This window comes from Hyperolius riggenbachi, chromosome 1, assembly GCF_040937935.1.
Source record: "Hyperolius riggenbachi isolate aHypRig1 chromosome 1, aHypRig1.pri, whole genome shotgun sequence".
Classification (NCBI taxonomy): domain Eukaryota; kingdom Metazoa; phylum Chordata; class Amphibia; order Anura; family Hyperoliidae; genus Hyperolius; species Hyperolius riggenbachi.
Window position 1 is genome coordinate 684513586 of NC_090646.1, and position 18982 is coordinate 684532567.

General features: G+C 51.9%; 1 protein-coding gene across 5 annotated transcripts in view; it reads right to left on the reverse strand.

The window, feature by feature from the left end:
• Positions 1–18982, reverse strand: part of LOC137532579 (NACHT, LRR and PYD domains-containing protein 3-like) — a 1034343-nt gene that overhangs the window by 16379 nt on the left and 998982 nt on the right. For all 5 annotated transcript variants that reach the window (XM_068253266.1, XM_068253275.1, XM_068253249.1 and 2 more), the window contains one exon: positions 18577–18700. In XM_068253266.1, coding sequence (XP_068109367.1) covers positions 18577–18700 — 124 coding nt within the window. The remainder of the gene's footprint in view (positions 1–18576; positions 18701–18982) is intronic.

The following is an 18982-nucleotide window of genomic DNA, read 5'->3' on the forward strand; positions in this document are numbered from 1 at the left end:
TCATTTGAGCCTGTTCTTTCCTGTGAGTTTAATGATCCGACTCAGTTGCAGTTCCTGTCTCATCCACTGAACTGATTCAGTTCAGTGGATGAGTCGGATCATTAAACTCACAGGAAAGAACAGGATCAAATGACTCATGAACTGGACATCACTATGCACTTGGAGCGAGGCAAGGTAAGTCCCGCTCGCTGCCAGCCACCCCAAAACTTTAGTTCTAGATGGTAGAGCAAGGAAGGGGGAGCCCAAAGGTGAGGAGAGGGGACCTCTTCTCTGCGCTCTCTCCCTCCTCCACACAGCCCAGCGTCCAAAAAGGAGGACATCTGGCCGTCCTTCCTTGCCTTGTGCCGGACGGAGGACAAGCACTCCAAAATCCGGACTGTACGGCTTAAATCCGAACGGATGGCCACCCTAAAAGTGCCCCAGTGTATCCAGTACAGTGCCCCAATATAGCCAGTATAGTGCCCAGTATAGCCAGTATAGTGCCCCAGTATAGCCAGTATAGTGCCCCAATATAGCCAGTATAGTGCCCCAGTGTATCCAGTACAGTGCCCCAATATAGCCAGTATAGTGCCCAGTATAGCCAGTATAGTGCCCCAGTATAGCCAGTATAGTGCCCCAGTAGAGTGCCCCAGTATAGCCAGTATAGTGCCCCAGTATAGCCAGTATAGTGCCCCAGTATAGTGCCCCAGTATAGTGCCCCAGTATAGCCAGTACAGTGCCCCAATATAGCCAGTATAGTGCCCCAGTATAGCCAGTATAGTGCCCAGTATAGCCAGTATAGTGCCCCAGTAGAGTGCCCCAGTATAGCCAGTATAGTGCCCCAGTATAGCCAGTATAGTGCCCCAGTATAGCCAGTATAGTGCCCCAGTATAGCCAGTATAGTGCCCAGTATAGCCAGTACAGTGCCCCAGTATAGCCAGTACAGTGCCCCAATATAGCCAGTATAGTGCCCCAGTATAGCCAGTACAGTGCCCCAATATAGCCAGTATAGTGCCCCAGTATAGCCAGTATAGTGCCCAGTATAGCCAGTACAGTGCCCCAGTATAGCCAGTACAGTGCCCCAATATAGCCAGTATAGTGCCCCAGTATAGCCAGTATAGTGCCCCAGTATAGCCAGTATAGTGCCCCAGTATAGTGCCCCAGTATAGCCAGTATAGTGCCCCAGTATAGCCAGTATAGTGCCCCAGTATAGTGCCCCAGTATAGCCAGTATAGTGCCCCAGTATAGCCAGTATAGTGCCCCAGTATAGCTAGTATAGTGCCCCAGTAAAGCTAGTATAGTGCCCAGTATAGCTAGTATAGTGCCCAGTTTAGCTAGTATAGTGCCCCAGTATAGTGCCCCAGTATAGTGCTCCAGTATAGCCAGTATAGTGCCCCAGTATAGCCAGTATAGTGCCCCAGTATAGCTAGTATAGTGCCCAGTATAGCTAGTTTAGTGCCCCAGTATAGTGCCCCAGTATAGTGCTCCAGTATAGCCAGTATAGTGCTCCAGTATAGCCAGTATAGTGCCCCAGTATAGCCAGTATAGTGCCCCAGTATAGCCAGTATAGTGCCCCAGTATAGTGCCCCAGTATAGTGCCCAGTATAGCCAGTACAGTGCCCCAGTATAGCCAGTACAGTGCCCCAGTATAGCCAGTACAGTGCCCCAGTATAGCCAGTATAGTGCCCCAGTATAGCCAGTATAGTGCGCCAGTATAGTGCCCTAGTATAGCCAGTATAGTGCCCCAGTATAGCCAGTATAGTGCGCCAGTATAGTGCCCCAGTATAGTGCCCAGTATAGCCAGTATAGTGCCTCAGTATAGCCAGTATAGTGCCCAGTATAGCCAGTACAGTGCCCCAGTATAGCCAGTACAGTGCCCCAGTATAGCCAGTATAGTGCCCCAGTATAGCCAGTATAGTGCCCCAGTATAGCCAGTATAGTGCGCCAGTATAGTGCCCAAGTATAGCTAGTATAGTGCCCCAGTATAGCCAGTATAGTGCCCCAGTATGGGTAGGTGGTGCCCCCCGCCCATCCCCGCCGCTGTTATTACCTTAACAGCGGTCGCTCTCCCCTCTCCGGCGCGTGTACTTATTCCAGCAGCATCTCCCGGCTGCTGTCTGTGATGCGGCAGGAAGCAGGGCAGCGGCTTCCTGTAGTGCATCGCTGTTACTATGGAAACCGAGCCCTGCTTCCTGCCGCATCACACACAGCAGCCGGGAGATACGCTGCTGGAATAAGTGCCCTGAGTACACGCGCCGGAGAGGGGAGAGCGGCCGCTGCTAAGGTAGTAACAGCGGCGGCCGTGGGGGGGAAAGGGACAGTCCCGCGGACCACAGGTTGGGGGACAGGAGCGCTCAGTCAGGATGTTAATGTCTGGGGGGGGGGCCCGAGGCTGCGGGCCCTGGGCCTGTCCCTGGCCCGTGACGGAAGTGACAAGTGTACCCCCCTGATGGCGGGCTTGCCTAGGACCACACTGGGTTTTAAAGGGACCACAACCCAAATATCGGGGAAACATACCTCCCATCCAGCACCCATCCCCGATGACCTCTACAAGCATTGTACACACACACACTGTACACACACGTACACACACATACAGACTGTATACTCACACTGTGCACACATACACTGTATACACACACTGTGCACACACACACACACGCATTATACACACACACACACACACATTATACACACACACACAAACACGCATTGTGCACACACACACACGCGCATTGTACACGCACACACACACGCATTGTACACACACACACACACACACACACACACACATACACACACACACACACACACTGTACACACATACACACACACGCGCGCATTGTGCACACACACACACACACACACACGCTCAGCACCAAAGCCAGCTAACCCCTACCTGCTTCCATCCACTACAGCCACAGCAGCACCACAGCAGCAAGCATGACTCTCCTGGCTTCAATCCACCACAGCAGCCAGCATGACCCCCCTTCTTCCATCCACTACAGCCACAGCAGCACCACAGCAGCAAGCATGACTCTCCTGGCTTCAATCCACCACAGCAGCACCACAGCAGCACCACAGCAGCCAGCATGCCCCCCTGCTTCCATCCACCACAGCCACTGTGCACCACAGCAGCCAGCATCCCCCCCCCCCCTGTTTCCATCCAACACAGCCACAGCAGCACCACAGCAGCCAGCATGCCCCCCCCCCCCCCCCTGCTTCCATCCACCACAGCCACAGCAGCACCACAGCAGCCAGCATGCCTCCCCCTGCTTCCATCCACCACAGCCACAGCAGCAGCACAGCAGCCAGCATGACCCCCCTGCTTCCATCCACCACAGCAGCACCACAGCGGCCAGCATGATCCCCCCTGCTTCCATCCACCACAAACACAGCAGCACCACGGCAGCCAGCATGCCCCCCCCTGCTTCCATCCACCACAGCCACAGCAGCACCACAGCAGCCAGCATGACCCCCCTGCTTCCATCCACCACAGCCACAGCAGCACCACAACAGCCTGCATGCCTCCCCTGCTTCCATCCACCACAGCCACAGCAGCACTACAGCAGCCAGCATGCCCCCCTGCTTCCATCCACCACAGCCACAGCAGCACCGCAGCAGCCAGCATGCCTCCCCTGCTTCCATCCACCACAGCCACAGCAGCACCACAGCAGCCAGCATGCCCCCCTGCTTCCATCCACCACAGCCACAGCAGCCAGCATGCCCCCCCTGCTTCCATCCACCACAGCCACAGCAGCCAGCATGCCTCCCCTGCTTTCACCCACCACTGCCACAGCAGCACCACAGCAGCCAACATCACCCCTCCCTGTTTCCATCCACCACAGCCACAGCAGTACCAGAGCAGCCAGCATGACCCCCCTGCTTCCATCCACCACAGCCACAGCAGCACCACAGCACCCAGCATGACCCCCCTGCTTTCATCCACCACAGCAGCACCACAGCAGCCAGCATGACTCCCCTGCTTCCATCTATCACAACCACAGCAGCACTACAGCAGCCAGCATGCCCACCCTGCTTCCACCCACGACAGCCACAGCAGCACCACAGCAGCCAGCATGCCTCCCCTGCTTCCATCCACCACAGCCACAGCAGCACCATTGCAGGCAGCATGCCTCCCCTGCTTCCATCCACCACAGCCACAGCAGCACCACAGTAGCCAGCATGCCTCCCCTGCTTCCATCCACCACAGCCACAGCAGCACCACTGCAGCCAGCATGACTCCCCTGCTTCCATCCACCACAGCCACAGCAGCACCACAGCAGCCAGCATGACCTCCCTGCTTCCATCCACCACAGCCACAGCAGCACCACAGCAGCCAGCATGGCTCTCTTTGCTTCCATCCACCACAGCAGCACCACAGCGGCCAGCATGGCCCCCCCTGCTTCCATCCACCACAGCCACAGCAACACCACAGCAGCCAGCATGACCCCACCCTGTTTCCAACCACCACATCCACCACAGCCACAGCAGCCAACATGCCTCCCCTGCTTCTATCCGCCACAGCAGCATCACAGCAGCCAGCATGTCCACCCTGCTTTCATCCACCACAGCCACAGCAGCACCACAGCAGCCAGCATGACCTCCCTGCTTCCATCCACCACAGCAATAGCAGCACCACAGCAGCCAGCATCACCCCTCCCTGTTTCTATCCACCACAGCCACAGCAACACCACAGCAGCCAGCATGACCCCACCCTGTTTCCAACCACCACATCCACCACAGCCACAGCAGCCAACATGCCTCCCCTGCTTCTATCCGCCACAGCCACAGCAGCACCACAGCAGCCAGCATGACCTCCCTGCTTCCATCCACCACAGCAATAGCAGCACCACAGCAGCCAGCATCACCCCTCCCTGTTTCTATCCACCACAGCCACAGCAACACCACAGCAGCCAGCATGACCCCACCCTGTTTCCAACCACCACATCCACCACAGCCACAGCAGCCAACATGCCTCCCCTGCTTCTATCCGCCACAGCAGCATCACAGCAGTCAGCATGTCCACCCTGCTTTCATCCACCACAGCCACAGCAGCACCACAGCAGCCAGCATGCCTCCCCTGCTTCCATCCACCACAGCCACAGCAGCACCACAGCAGCCAGCATGACCCCCCTGCTTCCATCCACCACAGCCACAGCAGCGCCACAGCAGCCAGCATGACCCCCCCTGCTTTCATCCACCACAGCCACAGCAGCCAGCATGACCCCCCTGCTTCCATCCACCACAGCCACAGCAGCACCACAGCAGCATACATGACCCCTCCCTGTTTCCATCCACCACAGCCACAGCAGTACCACAGCAGCCAGCATGATCCCCCTGCTTCCATCCACCACAGCAGCACCACAGCGGTCAGCATGATTCCCCTGCTTCCATCCACCACAGCCACAGCAGCATCACAGCAGCCAGCATGCCCCCCCCCCTGCTTCCATCCACCACAGCCACAGCAGCACCACAGCAGCCAGCATGACTCTCCCTGCTTCCATCCACCACAGCCACAGCAGCCAGCATGCCCCCCCTGCTTCCATCCACCACAGCCACAGCAGCACCACAGCAGCCAGCATGACCCCACCTTGCTTCCATCCACCACAGCCACAGCAGCACCACAGTAGCCAGCATGCCTCCCCTGCTTCCATCCACCACAGCCACAGCAGCACCACAGCAGCCAGCATGCCTCCCCTGCTTCCATCCACCACAGCCACAGCAGCACCACAGCAGCCAGCATGCCCCCCTGCTTCCATTCACCACAGCCACAGCAGCACCACAGCAGCCAGGATGCCCCCCCTGCTTCCATCCACCACAGCCACAGCAGCACCACAGTAGCCAGCATGCCTCCCCTGCTTCCATCCACCACAGCCACAGCAGCACCACAGCAGCCAGCATGCCTCCCCTGCTTCCATCCACCACAGCCACAGCAGCACCACAGCAGCCAGCATGACCCCCCTGCTTCCATCCACCACAACAGCACCACAGCAGCCAGCATGCCTCCCCTGCTTCCATCCACCACAGCCACAGCAGCACCACAGCAGCCAGCATGACCCCCCTGCTTCCATCCACCACAGCAGCGCCACAGCAGCCAGCATGACCCCCCTGCTTCCATCCACCACAGCCACAGCAGCACCACAGCAGCATACATGACCCCTCCCTGTTTCCATCCACCACAGCCACAGCAGCACCACAGCAGCCAGCATGCCCCCCCTGCTTCCATCCACCACAGCAGCACCACAGCAGCCAGCATGACCCCCCTGCTTCCATCCACCACAGCCACAGCAGCACCACAGCAGCCAGCATGACCCCACCTTGCTTCCATCCACCACAGCCACAGCAGCACCACAGCAGCCAGCATGACCCCCCTGCTTCCATCCACCACAGCCACAGCAGCACCACAGTAGCCAGCATGCCTCCCCTGCTTCCATCCACCACAGCCACAGCAGCACCACAGCAGCCAGCATGCCCTCCTGCTTCCATCCACCACAGCCACAGCAGCACCACAGCAGCCAGCATGACCCCACCTTGCTTCAATCCACCACAGCCACAGCAGCACCACAGTAGCCAGCATGCCTCCCCTGCTTCCATCCACCACAGCCACAGCAGCACCACAGCAGCCAGCATGCCTCCCCTGCTTCCATCCACCACAGCCACAGCAGCGCCACAGCAGCCAGCATGACCGCCCTGCTTCCATCCACCACAGCCACAGCAGCACCACAGCAGCATACATGACCCCTACCTGTTTCCATCCACCACAGCCACAGCAGTACCAGAGCAGTCAGCATGACCCCCCTGCTTCCATCCACCACAGCCACAGCAGCACCACAGCACCCGGCATGACCTCCCTGCTTCCATTCACCACAGCCACAGCAGCACCACAGCAGCCAGCATGCCCCCCCTGCTTCCATCCACCACAGCCACAGCAGCACCACAGCAGCCAGCATGCCCCCCTCCCTGCTTCCATCCACCACAGCCACAGCAGCACCACAGCAGCCAGCATGCCCCCCCCCTGCTTCCATCCACCACAGCCACAGCAGCACCACAGCAGCCAGCATGACCCCACCTTGCTTCCATCCACCACAGCCACAGCAGCACCACAGCAGCCAGCATGCCCCCCCCCTGCTTCCATCCACCACAGCCACAGCAGCACCACAGCAGCCAGCATGCCCCCCTGCTTCCATCCACCACAGCCACAGCAGCACCACAGCAGCCAGCATGACCCCACCTTGCTTCCATCCACCACAGCCACAGCAGCACCACAGCAGCCAGCATGCCCCCCCCCTGCTTCCATCCACCACAGCCACAGCAGCACCACAGCAGCCAGCATGCCCCCCCTGCTTCCATCCACCACAGCCACAGCAGTACCACAGCAGCCAGCATGCCCCCCCCCTGCTTCCATCCACCCAGGGCCGGCCTACCATAGAGGCAAAGGGGGCAATTGCCCCAGGGCACCAGAGCTTGTAGGGGCCCCCAGTAGCCCAGTAGCCCCTACAAGAGGAAAACATTTTTTTTTCAAATCGACCTTATAGTTTTTGAGAAAACTGATTTTAAAGTTTCAAAGGGAAAAAAAATACACATTTAAAAACCCGCCGACTTTAATGGTTAATAGCAAATCCATTTTAAATGCTAGAAACCCTAAATTTGCAGGATATGTTAAGGAGATCATTGGGAATAAGAGGAAAAAACAATTTTTCAAAAAGACCTTATAGTTTTTGAGAAAATCGATTTTAAAGTTTCGAAGGAAAAAAGTATACTTTTAAATGCGGTAAATGTCACTTTTAGTAGCAAACCTAACGGTAGTGTAATTTTACATGCATCACAAGAAAGAGCAATACATTTCCTGACGGGGTTTCCAGGGGGTCCATACGCAGCCACAGCGCTTTGGCCAGGGATCGCTATACAGCCGCAATATGGCTGCATGAAGATCCCTGGCATTTTTTCCTATTTTCCTAATTTTTTTTTTATGTTTAGAGTGCGGGAATTTAAAAAAAAAAATTATGTGGGGTCCCCCCTCCTGAAACTTTTTAACCCCTTGTCTCCCATGCAGGCTGGGGTAGCCAGAATGTGGAGTTCTGACCGATTGCGGCTTCACACCCTGACTATAACAGCTGCAGAAAAGGTCCCTTAATGCCGATTTTTGTTCCGGGGTATCTGTTGGGGGGCCCCCCAGGTTTATTTTGCCCTGGGGCCCCATTGTTGCTTAAATCGGCCCTGCATCCACCACAGCCACAGCAGCACTACAGCAGCCAGCATGCCCCCCTGCTTCTATCCACCACAGCCACAGCAGCACTACAGCAGCCAGCATGCCCCCCTGCTTCTATCCACCACAGCCACAGCAGCACTACAGCAGCCAGTATGCCCCCCTGCTTCTATCCACCACAGCCACAGCAGCACTAGAGCAGCCAGCATGCCCCCCCCCCCCCCTGCTTCTATCCACCACAGCCACAGCAGCACTACAGCAGCCAGCATGCCCCCCTGCTTCTATCCACCACAGCCACAGCAGCACTACAGCAGCCAGCATGCCCCCCTGCTTCTATCCACCACAGCTACAGCAGCACCACAGCAGCCAGCATGACCCCCCCCCCCCCCCTGCTTCCATCTACCACATTTGAGGAGGAAAAATTAAAATATAACTTAACATACATAGCTTTAAAGTTATATTTTAATTTATCCTCCTTAAAGGTAAAAAAATAGTGTGTTTAGTTGAAACTCAGGCTATTATTTATGAGAGTAGGGGGAGCAGAAACAGGGGCCATTGTACTGCAGGTGACAATCCAGCACACCATGCCACCTACCTTTCTGGCCAGTGTGCTCCTTCCCTGCGTGATCTCTGGTGAGGTGACAATGCTGCAGACCATGCCACTTACCTTTCTGGCCAGTGCGCTCCTCCCTTGGGTGACACCTGGTGAGGGGACAAATGCTGCAGACTATGCCACTTACTGTAAGTGGCATGTCTGCTTCATTGTCACTTCAGCAGGTGTCACCCAGGTAGGGGAGAAGTGCACTGGCCAGAAAGGTAAGTGGCATGGTCTGCAGCATTGTCACCTCACCAGAGATCACGCAGGGAAGGAGCACACTGGCCAGAAACTGGTTAATCAGTGGCATCATGGTCTATGCTGCATCGTCATCTTGCCATTTGTCACTTAGGGGCAGGGGCGTTTCTAGGGTCCTTGGAGATCGGGGGGACCTGTGGGCACTAGGTGGGGAGGCAGCACGCCGCGGCAAAAAATGGGCGTGGCCATGAGGTGTGTGGGCGTGGCCATGGGTGGGGCCAAATGTACATGAACTTAGCAGCGGTGTAAGCTACAGATAACGGGCCTGCCCATCGAAATATTGGATGGAGCCCCCTGTCCTTTATTTAGATAATTTACAATCAGTATAGGCATAGATCAAAGATGTATACGCACATACAATTTTGATTGGTCAATCACTGACCCCCAATTTTACCACCCCCGTGCAGTGAGTGGGCCAACAGACAATGAATTTTATGAACAGAGCTAAAATTGGCTAATCAAAATTGTATGTGTGTACCAGGCTTTACAGCTAATACTGTACATACTGAAAATGTAACCCTGTGTGTGTGTCATTGCAACAGACACACACACCAAGGGTTACAGATGCATTTACTTTTTGTGAAAGTGCTGCTGTAAAGGGAACCTGCAGGTGCTGTCAGGTGGAGCCCATGAGCAGGAAAGAAGAGAGAGAAGCTGGGCATGTGCAGGGAGGAAGTAACAGTTGAGTTTTACAGTTGAAGGCTAGTGAGGGGGAGGAGTCAAGTAGCCATGGAGACTGAGGTGATGAGGCAGCAAGAAATAAAGTGTGTCACGATACTATACTGTACTGCAGCAAGAAATACGCTTGATTTGTGAGGAAATATAGTAGAGACACGGGAAGAGACCAGCCATTGGTGAGACGGTCTGAGCAAGGCAGAGGCACAGACAAGTAAGCACTTACCGGAAACTGAACTAAGGAAGAGAAAAAGAGCTGCAGACATTACATGAGAGGAGAGAGACCACTCACAGCTACAGGCCAGTAAAGAGCAGCAATACTGGAGAGATAAGCCAGAAGAGAAAGAGTAAGCAATAAGAAAGAAAGACAAGGATATTAAAATGTACCTGTAACAGAGAGAGATAACCGAAAACAGCAGAGACATTACAGTGACACAGAGACAACAGGACAGCAATGCATACAAGAGAGAGAGATAACAGAAAACAGCAGAGACATTACAGTGACACAGAGACAACAGGACAGCAATGCATACAAGAGGGAGACAGAGAAACAAGTGACAGGATTACAGAAAAGGAGTGAAGACTGCAGTGCAGTGTCTGAAGAGATTGTGTGACAACAGCTGGCAGACAAAATACAGAGAATACAGCGGTGCTTCTTATACATTAAGTGATCATTCACAATTATCAATTCAACATATTTGTCTCATCCTGGATGTTGCTAGGTAACCACCAGACATTTCTCTACTTTCCCTTCTGTCCTGTGCAAGAATTCAGATCCACTTTAAAAAGACAGCAGTGAAGAAGTGACAAATAGCAGAGTGCTGTGTATGGAAAATTCTGGCAAGTAAATGCTAATAAACTGAATTACTTATATGGTTCCTGAACTAGCCCTGATCCTAACAGGCTGAAGATAAGAAGTTTATGAATGTTTTGTCACTAAACTTTTTTTTATCCATATCATTTAATACAAATATTTCTTAAAAAGAACTTGATTGGTGTCTGGAGGATTTCTTTACAGTTAAAGCATTATAGAGGTGTTACATTTGGCGTAGTCGGCAGGATATTACCTAAGTGCCTTAAAACTGGAAGATGGAGTCTCAGCCTACACTACCCACCAGAAATGATGCTTCAGCTACTCAGGCTGCAGGAGAATGGTCAGCAAGCTACACATCAGTGTTGACCATGACTGCTATTGGGATGTTAGCTGCATACCTACCAAGGTTCAATGGTTATAATATGGCCCTGAGAGAGTGGAGTGAAAGAATAGAGAGTGCTGTGCAGGCTTATAAAGTGCCCATAGAGCTGCATATGGAAATAGCAGTTATAACTTTGGAGGGAGATGCTCAACGAACAGTAATTAATGCTAAATTGCCCACACCAGTATCGCTGAAACAAATTATCGAGGTATTGGAAGACATATATGGAGATCCTACAGAGCTGCATTTATGGAGAAAGAGATTTGTTGACAGAATTCAGAAGGATAACGAAAATATTCCTCAGTTCGCCAATGCCTTACAAGAAATAATGAGTGGACTACAGATAAAAGAGGAAAAGGAAAGAGGACAAACTACCACAGATTCTGCTGTGTGGCTGAGAGATCAGTTTATATGGGGATTAAGGAGCAACTTTATTAAAAGATCCTTAAAACAGAAAGTAGAATATTCTCCAAGTTTGAATTTCCGGACACTTCAAAGCTTAGCTATCAAGCTCAGTCAGGAGGAAGAAACCAATCAGCTGGGAACACTGCAACAAAACACCACTATGATTACTCATACAAATTCAGCAGTTGAATTCATAACCAATAATACTCAGGGGAAATTGAGAGAAATAAAAACAACACTCAAAGAACTAAGTGAAGAGTTAGCCAAAATGAAACAAAACATGGAGAAAACTGAACTCAGAACAGAACATTCAAGGTGGAGATATAGAAACACGGAGGAATCAGGATGTTGGATCTGTCACCATAGTGATCACACTGCAAGAGACTGTGGAAGAGGTTTTCAGAGTAAATCAAGGAATTCTGCAGTGGTGGTCCGCATGGCAGGACAAAAGATGAAGGCTTCAGAGAAATGGAAGGAAGATAAGCTAAAGAGAAAAAATAAGGTCATCGCAACCAAAGTTCTAGGCATTGTCAAATGGTTTCATGTGCGAAATGGATACGGATTTTTAAATCGGAATGACACCAAAGAAGATGTGTTTGTGCACTGGTCTGCCATGAAGAAGAACAACCCCAGGCATTATCTTTGCAGTCTAAGAGATGGAGATTTGGTTGAATTTGACGTTGTGGAAGGACGGAAAGGTACAGAAGCCGCTAATTTAACTGGCCCTGGTGGAACTCCAGTTCAAGGTAGCAAGGATGCAAGACGTTGGAGACCATATAAGCCTCAGGGACACTATGGTGATTATCACTTGAAGAGCTTCTTGTACAGCCAGAAACAAGGAGGAGCAAAATACCCTGTACAACCTACTTTATATGAAGAATTTAGACAGAGGTGTGATCCAGATTCATCTGTTCCTCAACCAGGAAGAACAACAAGTGATACTGAAAGTTTTCTGGAAGCTGGAACTAATGAAGGAAACAAAAGTAAGAATCCAGATGAACCTATTATTCATGCTCAGGGTAGAGCACCAGAAGATTTAGGCCATCAGAAGGCTGAAGACTGTGAAAGTAGTCGGATAAATAGAGAAATACCAGGACCTAGTCAGCAAGTAATGATTAACGACTTCTTAGTAGGAGATGAAGTATTACAACATAGAACAGATACTTCTCGAAGAAAGGAAGTGGAATCGTATTGGCAACCGATGCTACAACCTCAACGGCTCAAGCGTTCTAAACGGACACAGTGTTCATCGGAAACCATTCAGCTTACAAACGTCAAGGTAGCTCAAAGCAAAGAGTTTGAGAAGTCAGAGAAGGGAGAGCAAAGGTGCTCTACACAAACAGAACTAGACCACGAGTCAAAATGGAAAAATACTCAACATTCCCCACTTCCTGAACAGTTCGGATTATATGTAGACACTGTGACTTGGTTAAAAGAAAAATTGTAGGGACTACAATTTGAAAAAAAGGGGGTGAATGTAACCCTGTGTGTGTGTCATTGCAACAGACACACACACCAAGGGTTACAGATGCATTTACTTTTTGTGAAAGTGCTGCTGTAAAGGGAACCTGCAGGTGCTGTCAGGTGGAGCCCATGAGCAGGAAACAAGAGAGAGAAGCTGGGCATGTGCAGGGAGGAAGTAACAGTTGAGTTTTACAGTTGAAGGCTAGTGAGGGGGAGGAGTCAAGTAGCCATGGAGACTGATGTGATGAGGCAGCAAGAAATAAAGTGTGTCACGATACTATACTGTACTGCAGCAAGAAATACGCTTGATTTGTGAGGAAATATAGTAGAGACACGGGAAGAGACCAGCCATTGGTGAGACGGTCTGAGCAAGGCAGAGGCACAGACAAGTAAGCACTTACCGGAAACTGAACTAAGGAAGAGAAAAAGAGCTGCAGACATTACATGAGAGGAGAGAGACCACTCACAGCTACAGGCCAGTAAAGAGCAGCAATACTGGAGAGATAAGCCAGAAGAGAAAGAGTAAGCAATAAGAAAGAAAGACAAGGATATTAAAATGTACCTGTAACAGAGAGAGATAACCGAAAACAGCAGAGACATTACAGGGATGCAGGAACAACAGGACAGCAATGCATACAAGAGAGAGAGATAACAGAAACCAGCAGAGACATTACAGTGACACAGAGACAACAGGACAGCAATGCATACAAGAGAGAGAGATAACAGAAAACAGCAGAGACATTACAGTGACACAGAGACAACAGGACAGCAATGCATACAAGAGGGAGACAGAGAAACAAGTGACAGGATTACAGAAAAGGAGTGAAGACTGCAGTGCAGTGTCTGAAGAGATTGTGTGACAACAGCTGGCAGACAAAATACAGAGAATACAGCGGTGCTTCTTATACATTAAGTGATCATTCACAATTATCAATTCAACATATTTGTCTCATCCTGGATGTTGCTAGGTAACCACCAGACATTTCTCTACTTTCCCTTCTGTCCTGTGCAAGAATTCAGATCCACTTTAAAAAGACAGCAGTGAAGAAGTGACAAATAGCAGAGTGCTGTGTATGGAAAATTCTGGCAAGTAAATGCTAATAAACTGAATTACTTATATGGTTCCTGAACTAGCCCTGATCCTAACAGGCTGAAGATAAGAAGTTTATGAATGTTTTGTCACTAAACTTTTTTTTATCCATATCATTTAATACAAATATTTCTTAAAAAGAACTTGATTGGTGTCTGGAGGATTTCTTTACAGTTAAAGCATTATAGAGGTGTTACAAAAGTAGCAGGGATCAGCATACAATATAGCTGGTTTACAATCAGTTAACCTCCTGAGCGATAATCCTGAGCTGAGCTCGGGGTATGTCGCGCAGGAGGAGTTCTCAGGCCCTGGTGGGCCGATTTGCATATTTTTTGTTTGTTACACGCAGCTAGCACTTTGCTAGCTGCGTGTAACTTCTGATCACCGCCGCTCGCCGCTGATCCGCTGCTACCCGCCATGCCGCGCAGCCCCCCCCTCCCCGACCCCTTTCGCAGCCTGGCCAATCAGTGCCAGGCAGCGTTGAGGGGTGGATCGGGACTCCCTCTGACGTCACGACGTCCATGACGTTGGTGACGTCATCCCGCCCCGTCGCCATGGCGACCGGGAAAGCCCAGCAGGAAATCCCATTCTGAACGGGATTTCCTGCTTACTCTGATCGCCGAAGGCGATCGGACTGGGTGGGGGGAAGCCGCTGCGCTGCGGCTATCATGTAGCGAGCCCAGGGCTCGCTACATGATTTGAAAAATAAAAAATTTAAAATAAAAAGTGCTGCGCCCCCTCCTGGGTGATATAATTGTATCGCCCAGAGGGTTAAGGCACAGAGTAACACCTTACACTGTACACACTGGAGGTAAATCAGCACACAGTGCAGGCACTAGAGAACAGCGTATACTGTACATACTGTAGGCAGCAGAATTCAGCACACTGCAGCTAGCGTGCCAAAAATATGAGGATCACGTTGTGCGGCGTGCTTATCGCACCGCACCGAAAAATGGGTGGGCCATGGACCAGAATATAGGTGTGGTAACGGGTGGAGACAAATTTACATGAACCTAGCAATGGTGGGACATCAGATTAGGACAGTGGTGGCGAACCTTTTGGAGGCCGAGTGCCCAAACTGCAACCCAAAAGTCACTTACCGGTATCTATCGCAAAGTGGCAACCGCAATTTAAACTAAATACTGTACAAACGTTTTAACTCATACATGAACATTATGGAAAATCCAAGTTGAAAATAAACTGTGAAGATAAACAATTTCATCCATTCTACTCCTGAAAAATGTATTAAATTTTTTAGAACCTTCCAGTTTTATTTTCTGTTTTAAAAAGCTAAAAAAGTAGGTTTAATGCTATTGTCTCATATGATAAGGATTCAGCTTTTCCCATAGTCTCGCAGTTAGCAATCATGTGATCCCCAACAAGACATATTCAGCAATCATGAGGCCCCCAACAAATCGTGAGGCCCCCAACAAGACAAATTCAGCAATCATGAGGCCCCCAACAAGACAAATTCAGCAATCATGAGGCCTCCAACAAATCATGAGGCCCCCAACAAGACAAATTCAGCAATCTTGAGGCCCCCTACAAATCATGAGGCCCCCAACAAGACAAATTCAGCAATCTTGAGGCCCCCAACAAATCATGAGGCTCCCAACAAGACAAATTCAGCAGTCATGAGGCACATAAAGAGACAGCACTTCACATAAATAGGCAGAATGCCCCCTTAATATGGTAGCCCCCCAAGTTAGGTAGTGAGTGACAGGGACCCCCAGGTTAGCTAGTGAGTGACAGGCGCCTCCAGTTAGGTAGTGAGTGACAGGGACCCTGATAGTGAGTGACAGGGAGCCCCTTTAGGTAGTGAATGAGTGCCAGGGAGCCCCTTCAGGCAGTGAGTGAGTGCCAGGGAGCCCCTTCAGGCAGTGAGTGAGTGCCAGGGAGCCCCTTCAGGCAGTGAGTGAGTGCCAGGGAGCCCCTTCAGGCAGTGAGTGAGTGCGAGGAAGCCCCTTCAGGCAGTGAGTGAGTGCCAGGGAGCCCCTTTAGGCAGTGAGTGAGTGACAGGGAGGCCCTTTAGGTAGTGAGTGAGTGCCACGGAGCCCCTTTAGGTAGTGAGTGAGTGCCAGGGAGCCCCTTTAGGCAGTGAGTGAGTGCCAGGGAGCCCCTTCAGGCAGTGAGTGATTGCCAGGGAGCCCCTTTAGGCAGTGAGTGAGTGACAGGGAGGCCCTTTAGGTAGTGAGTGAGTGCCAGGGAGCCCCTTTAGGTAGTGAGTGAGTGCCAGGGAGCCCCTTTAGGCAGTAAGTGAGTGCCAGGGAGCCCCTTCAGGCAGTGAGTGAGTGCCAGGGAGCCCCTTTAGGTAGTGAGTGCCAGGGAGCCCCTTTAGGTAGTGAGTGAGTGCCAGGGAGCCCCTTTAGGTAGTGAGTGAGTGCCAGGGAGCCCCTTTAGGTAGTGAGTGAGTGACAGGGAGCCCCTTTAGGTAGTGAGTGAGTGCCAGGGAGCCCCTTTAGGTAGTGAGTGAGTGACAGGGAGCCCCTTTAGGTAGTGAGTGAGTGACAGGGAGCCCCTTTAGGTAGTGAGTGAGTGACAGGGAGCCCCTTTAGGTAGTGAGTGAGTGTCAGGGAGCCCCTTTAGGTAGTGAGTGAGTGACAGGGAGCCCCTTTAGGCAGTGAGTGAGTGACAGGGAGCCCCTTTAGGTAGTGAGTGAGTGCCAGGGAGCCCTTTTAGGTAGTGAGTGAGTGCCAGGGAGCCCCTTTAGGTAGTGAGTGAGTGCCAGGGAGCCCCTTTAGGTAGTGAGTGAGTGACAGGGAGGCCCTTTAGGCAGTGAGTGAGTGACAGGGAGCCCCTTTAGGTAGTGAGTAAGTGACAGGGAGCCCCTTTAGGTAGTGAGTGAGTGCCAGGGAGCCCCTTTAGTTAGTGAGTGAGTGAGTGACAGGGAGCCCCTCTAGGCAGTGAGTGAGTAACAGGGAGCCCCTTTAGGTAGTGAGTGAGTGACAGGGAGCCCCTTTAGGTAGTGAGTGAGTGACAGAGAGCCCCTTTAGTTAGTGAGTGAGTGACAGGGAGCCCCTTTAGGTAGTGAGTGAGTGACAGGGAGCCCCTTTAGGTAGTGAGTGAGTGCCAGGGAGCCCCTTTAGGCAGTGAGTGAGTGACAGGGAGCCCCTTTAGGTAGTGAGTGAGTGACAGGGAGCCCCTTTAGGTAGTGAGTGAGTGACAGGGAGCCCCTTTAGGTAGTGAGTGAGTGACAGGGAGCCCCTTTAGGTAGTGAGTGAGTGACAGGGAGCCCCTTTAGGTAGTGAGTGAGTGACAGTGAGGCCCTTTAGGTAGTGAGTGAGTGCCAGGGAGCCCCTTTAGGTAGTGAGTGAGTGCCAGGGAGCCCCTTTAGGAAGTGAGTGAGTGCCAGGGAGGCCCTTTAGGTAGTGATTGAGTGACAGGGAGCCCCTTTAGGTAGTGAGTGAGTGACAGGGAGCCCCTTTAGGCAGTGAGTGAGTGACAGGGAGGCCCTTTAGGCAGTGAGGGAGTGACAGGGAGCCCTTTTAGCTAGTGAGCGAGTGACAGGGAGCCCCTTTAGGCAGTGAGTGAGTGACAGGGAGCCGCTTTAGGTAGTGAGTGAGTGACAGGGAGGCCCTTTAGGTAGTGAGTGAGTGACAGGGAGGCCCTTTAGGGAGTGAGTGAGTGACAGGGAGCCCCTTTAGGTAGTGAGTGAGTGACAGGGAGCCGCTTTAGGTAGTGAGTGAGTGACAGGGAGGCCCTTTAGGTAGTGAGTGAGTGACAGGGAGGCCCTTTAGGCAGTGAGTGAGTGACAGGGAGCCGCTTTAGGTAGTGAGTGAGTGACAGGGAGGCCCTTTAGGTAGTGAGTGAGTGACAGGGAGGCCCTTTAGGGAGTGAGTGAGTGACAGGGAGCCCCTTTAGGTAGTGAGTGAGTGACAGGGAGCCGCTTTAGGTAGTGAGTGAGTGACAGGGAGCCCCTTTAGGTAGTGAGTGAGTGACAGGGAGGCCCCCCCTCTAGCCGCCGCCGCTCCCCCCTCACCTGGCAGTGTAGTCAGACCTTAGGATCAGCGGTGATCCGACCAGTACGAGCGGGCGCCGGACGCACCCGCTCTATATGTGGAAGTGATGTCACTTCCGCATATCAGTGCGGGCGCTGGGTCCTAGTGCCCGCTCTATTGGCCGCCGGCTCGCCGCCTGATCCTGAGGTCTGAGTGACGCGGTGGGGACGGCGGCTGGAGGGAGCCGCTGACAGAGGGGGTGGCGGCGCGAAGAGACCTGTGGCACCCCAGGACAGTTTGGGGGCACGCCCCCCCCCCCCCCCCTAAAATAGGGCTAGCGACGCCCCTGCTTAGGGGCACACCTGGGGCAGATTGGTAAGTAGCATGGTCTACTGCATTGACACCTGGGTGACACAGGGGCGTGTCTTAGTGTCCCTCTTTCCAGACTTCAAAAGTTGGGAGGTATGACTACGATCACTGGCAATCTTAGTGATCATGTGATCAGGAGCCAATCAGCGTGGCTACTGATTAATGCCAGGAGATTAGGCTGTCAATTGCCAGCTTAATCTCTGGTTCTGTGTGCAGCAGGAATGCGTGGTCCCGTGTAGTATGAAATCTATGTCATGCCAGAGGCTTACAGCCACAGGTATGAAGTACTGTAGATTTAAACCACATCAGTTCACAAAGGGTTAAAAGTTTTGAAAACCTTTTTTCTATGTTGTCAACAAAATCTATCTATCTTTACCCTGAGATTAAACATTACTCACCTAGTTTACGCCATCATCCTTATCTTTACCATCTGTATATTCAGTCTTCATGTCTGGCCTGCGGTGTGTCAGATCTTCTAGTTCTTTTTGTTCCTTATCATGCTTTTCATATGGATTCCCAAAACTAGAAGATAGGAACACATTGTTAACCAGTCACTGAAAAGTGATCTAATGCTACATACACAAATTGTTCTCACACACACACACACACAAACACTCGCACGCACGCACACACACACACACAAACACTCGCACGCACGCACGCACACACACACACACAAACAAATACTCGCACGCACGCACACACACACACACACAAACACTCGCACGCACACACACACACACACAAACACTCGCACGCACACACACACACACACACAAACACTCGCACGCACGCACACACACA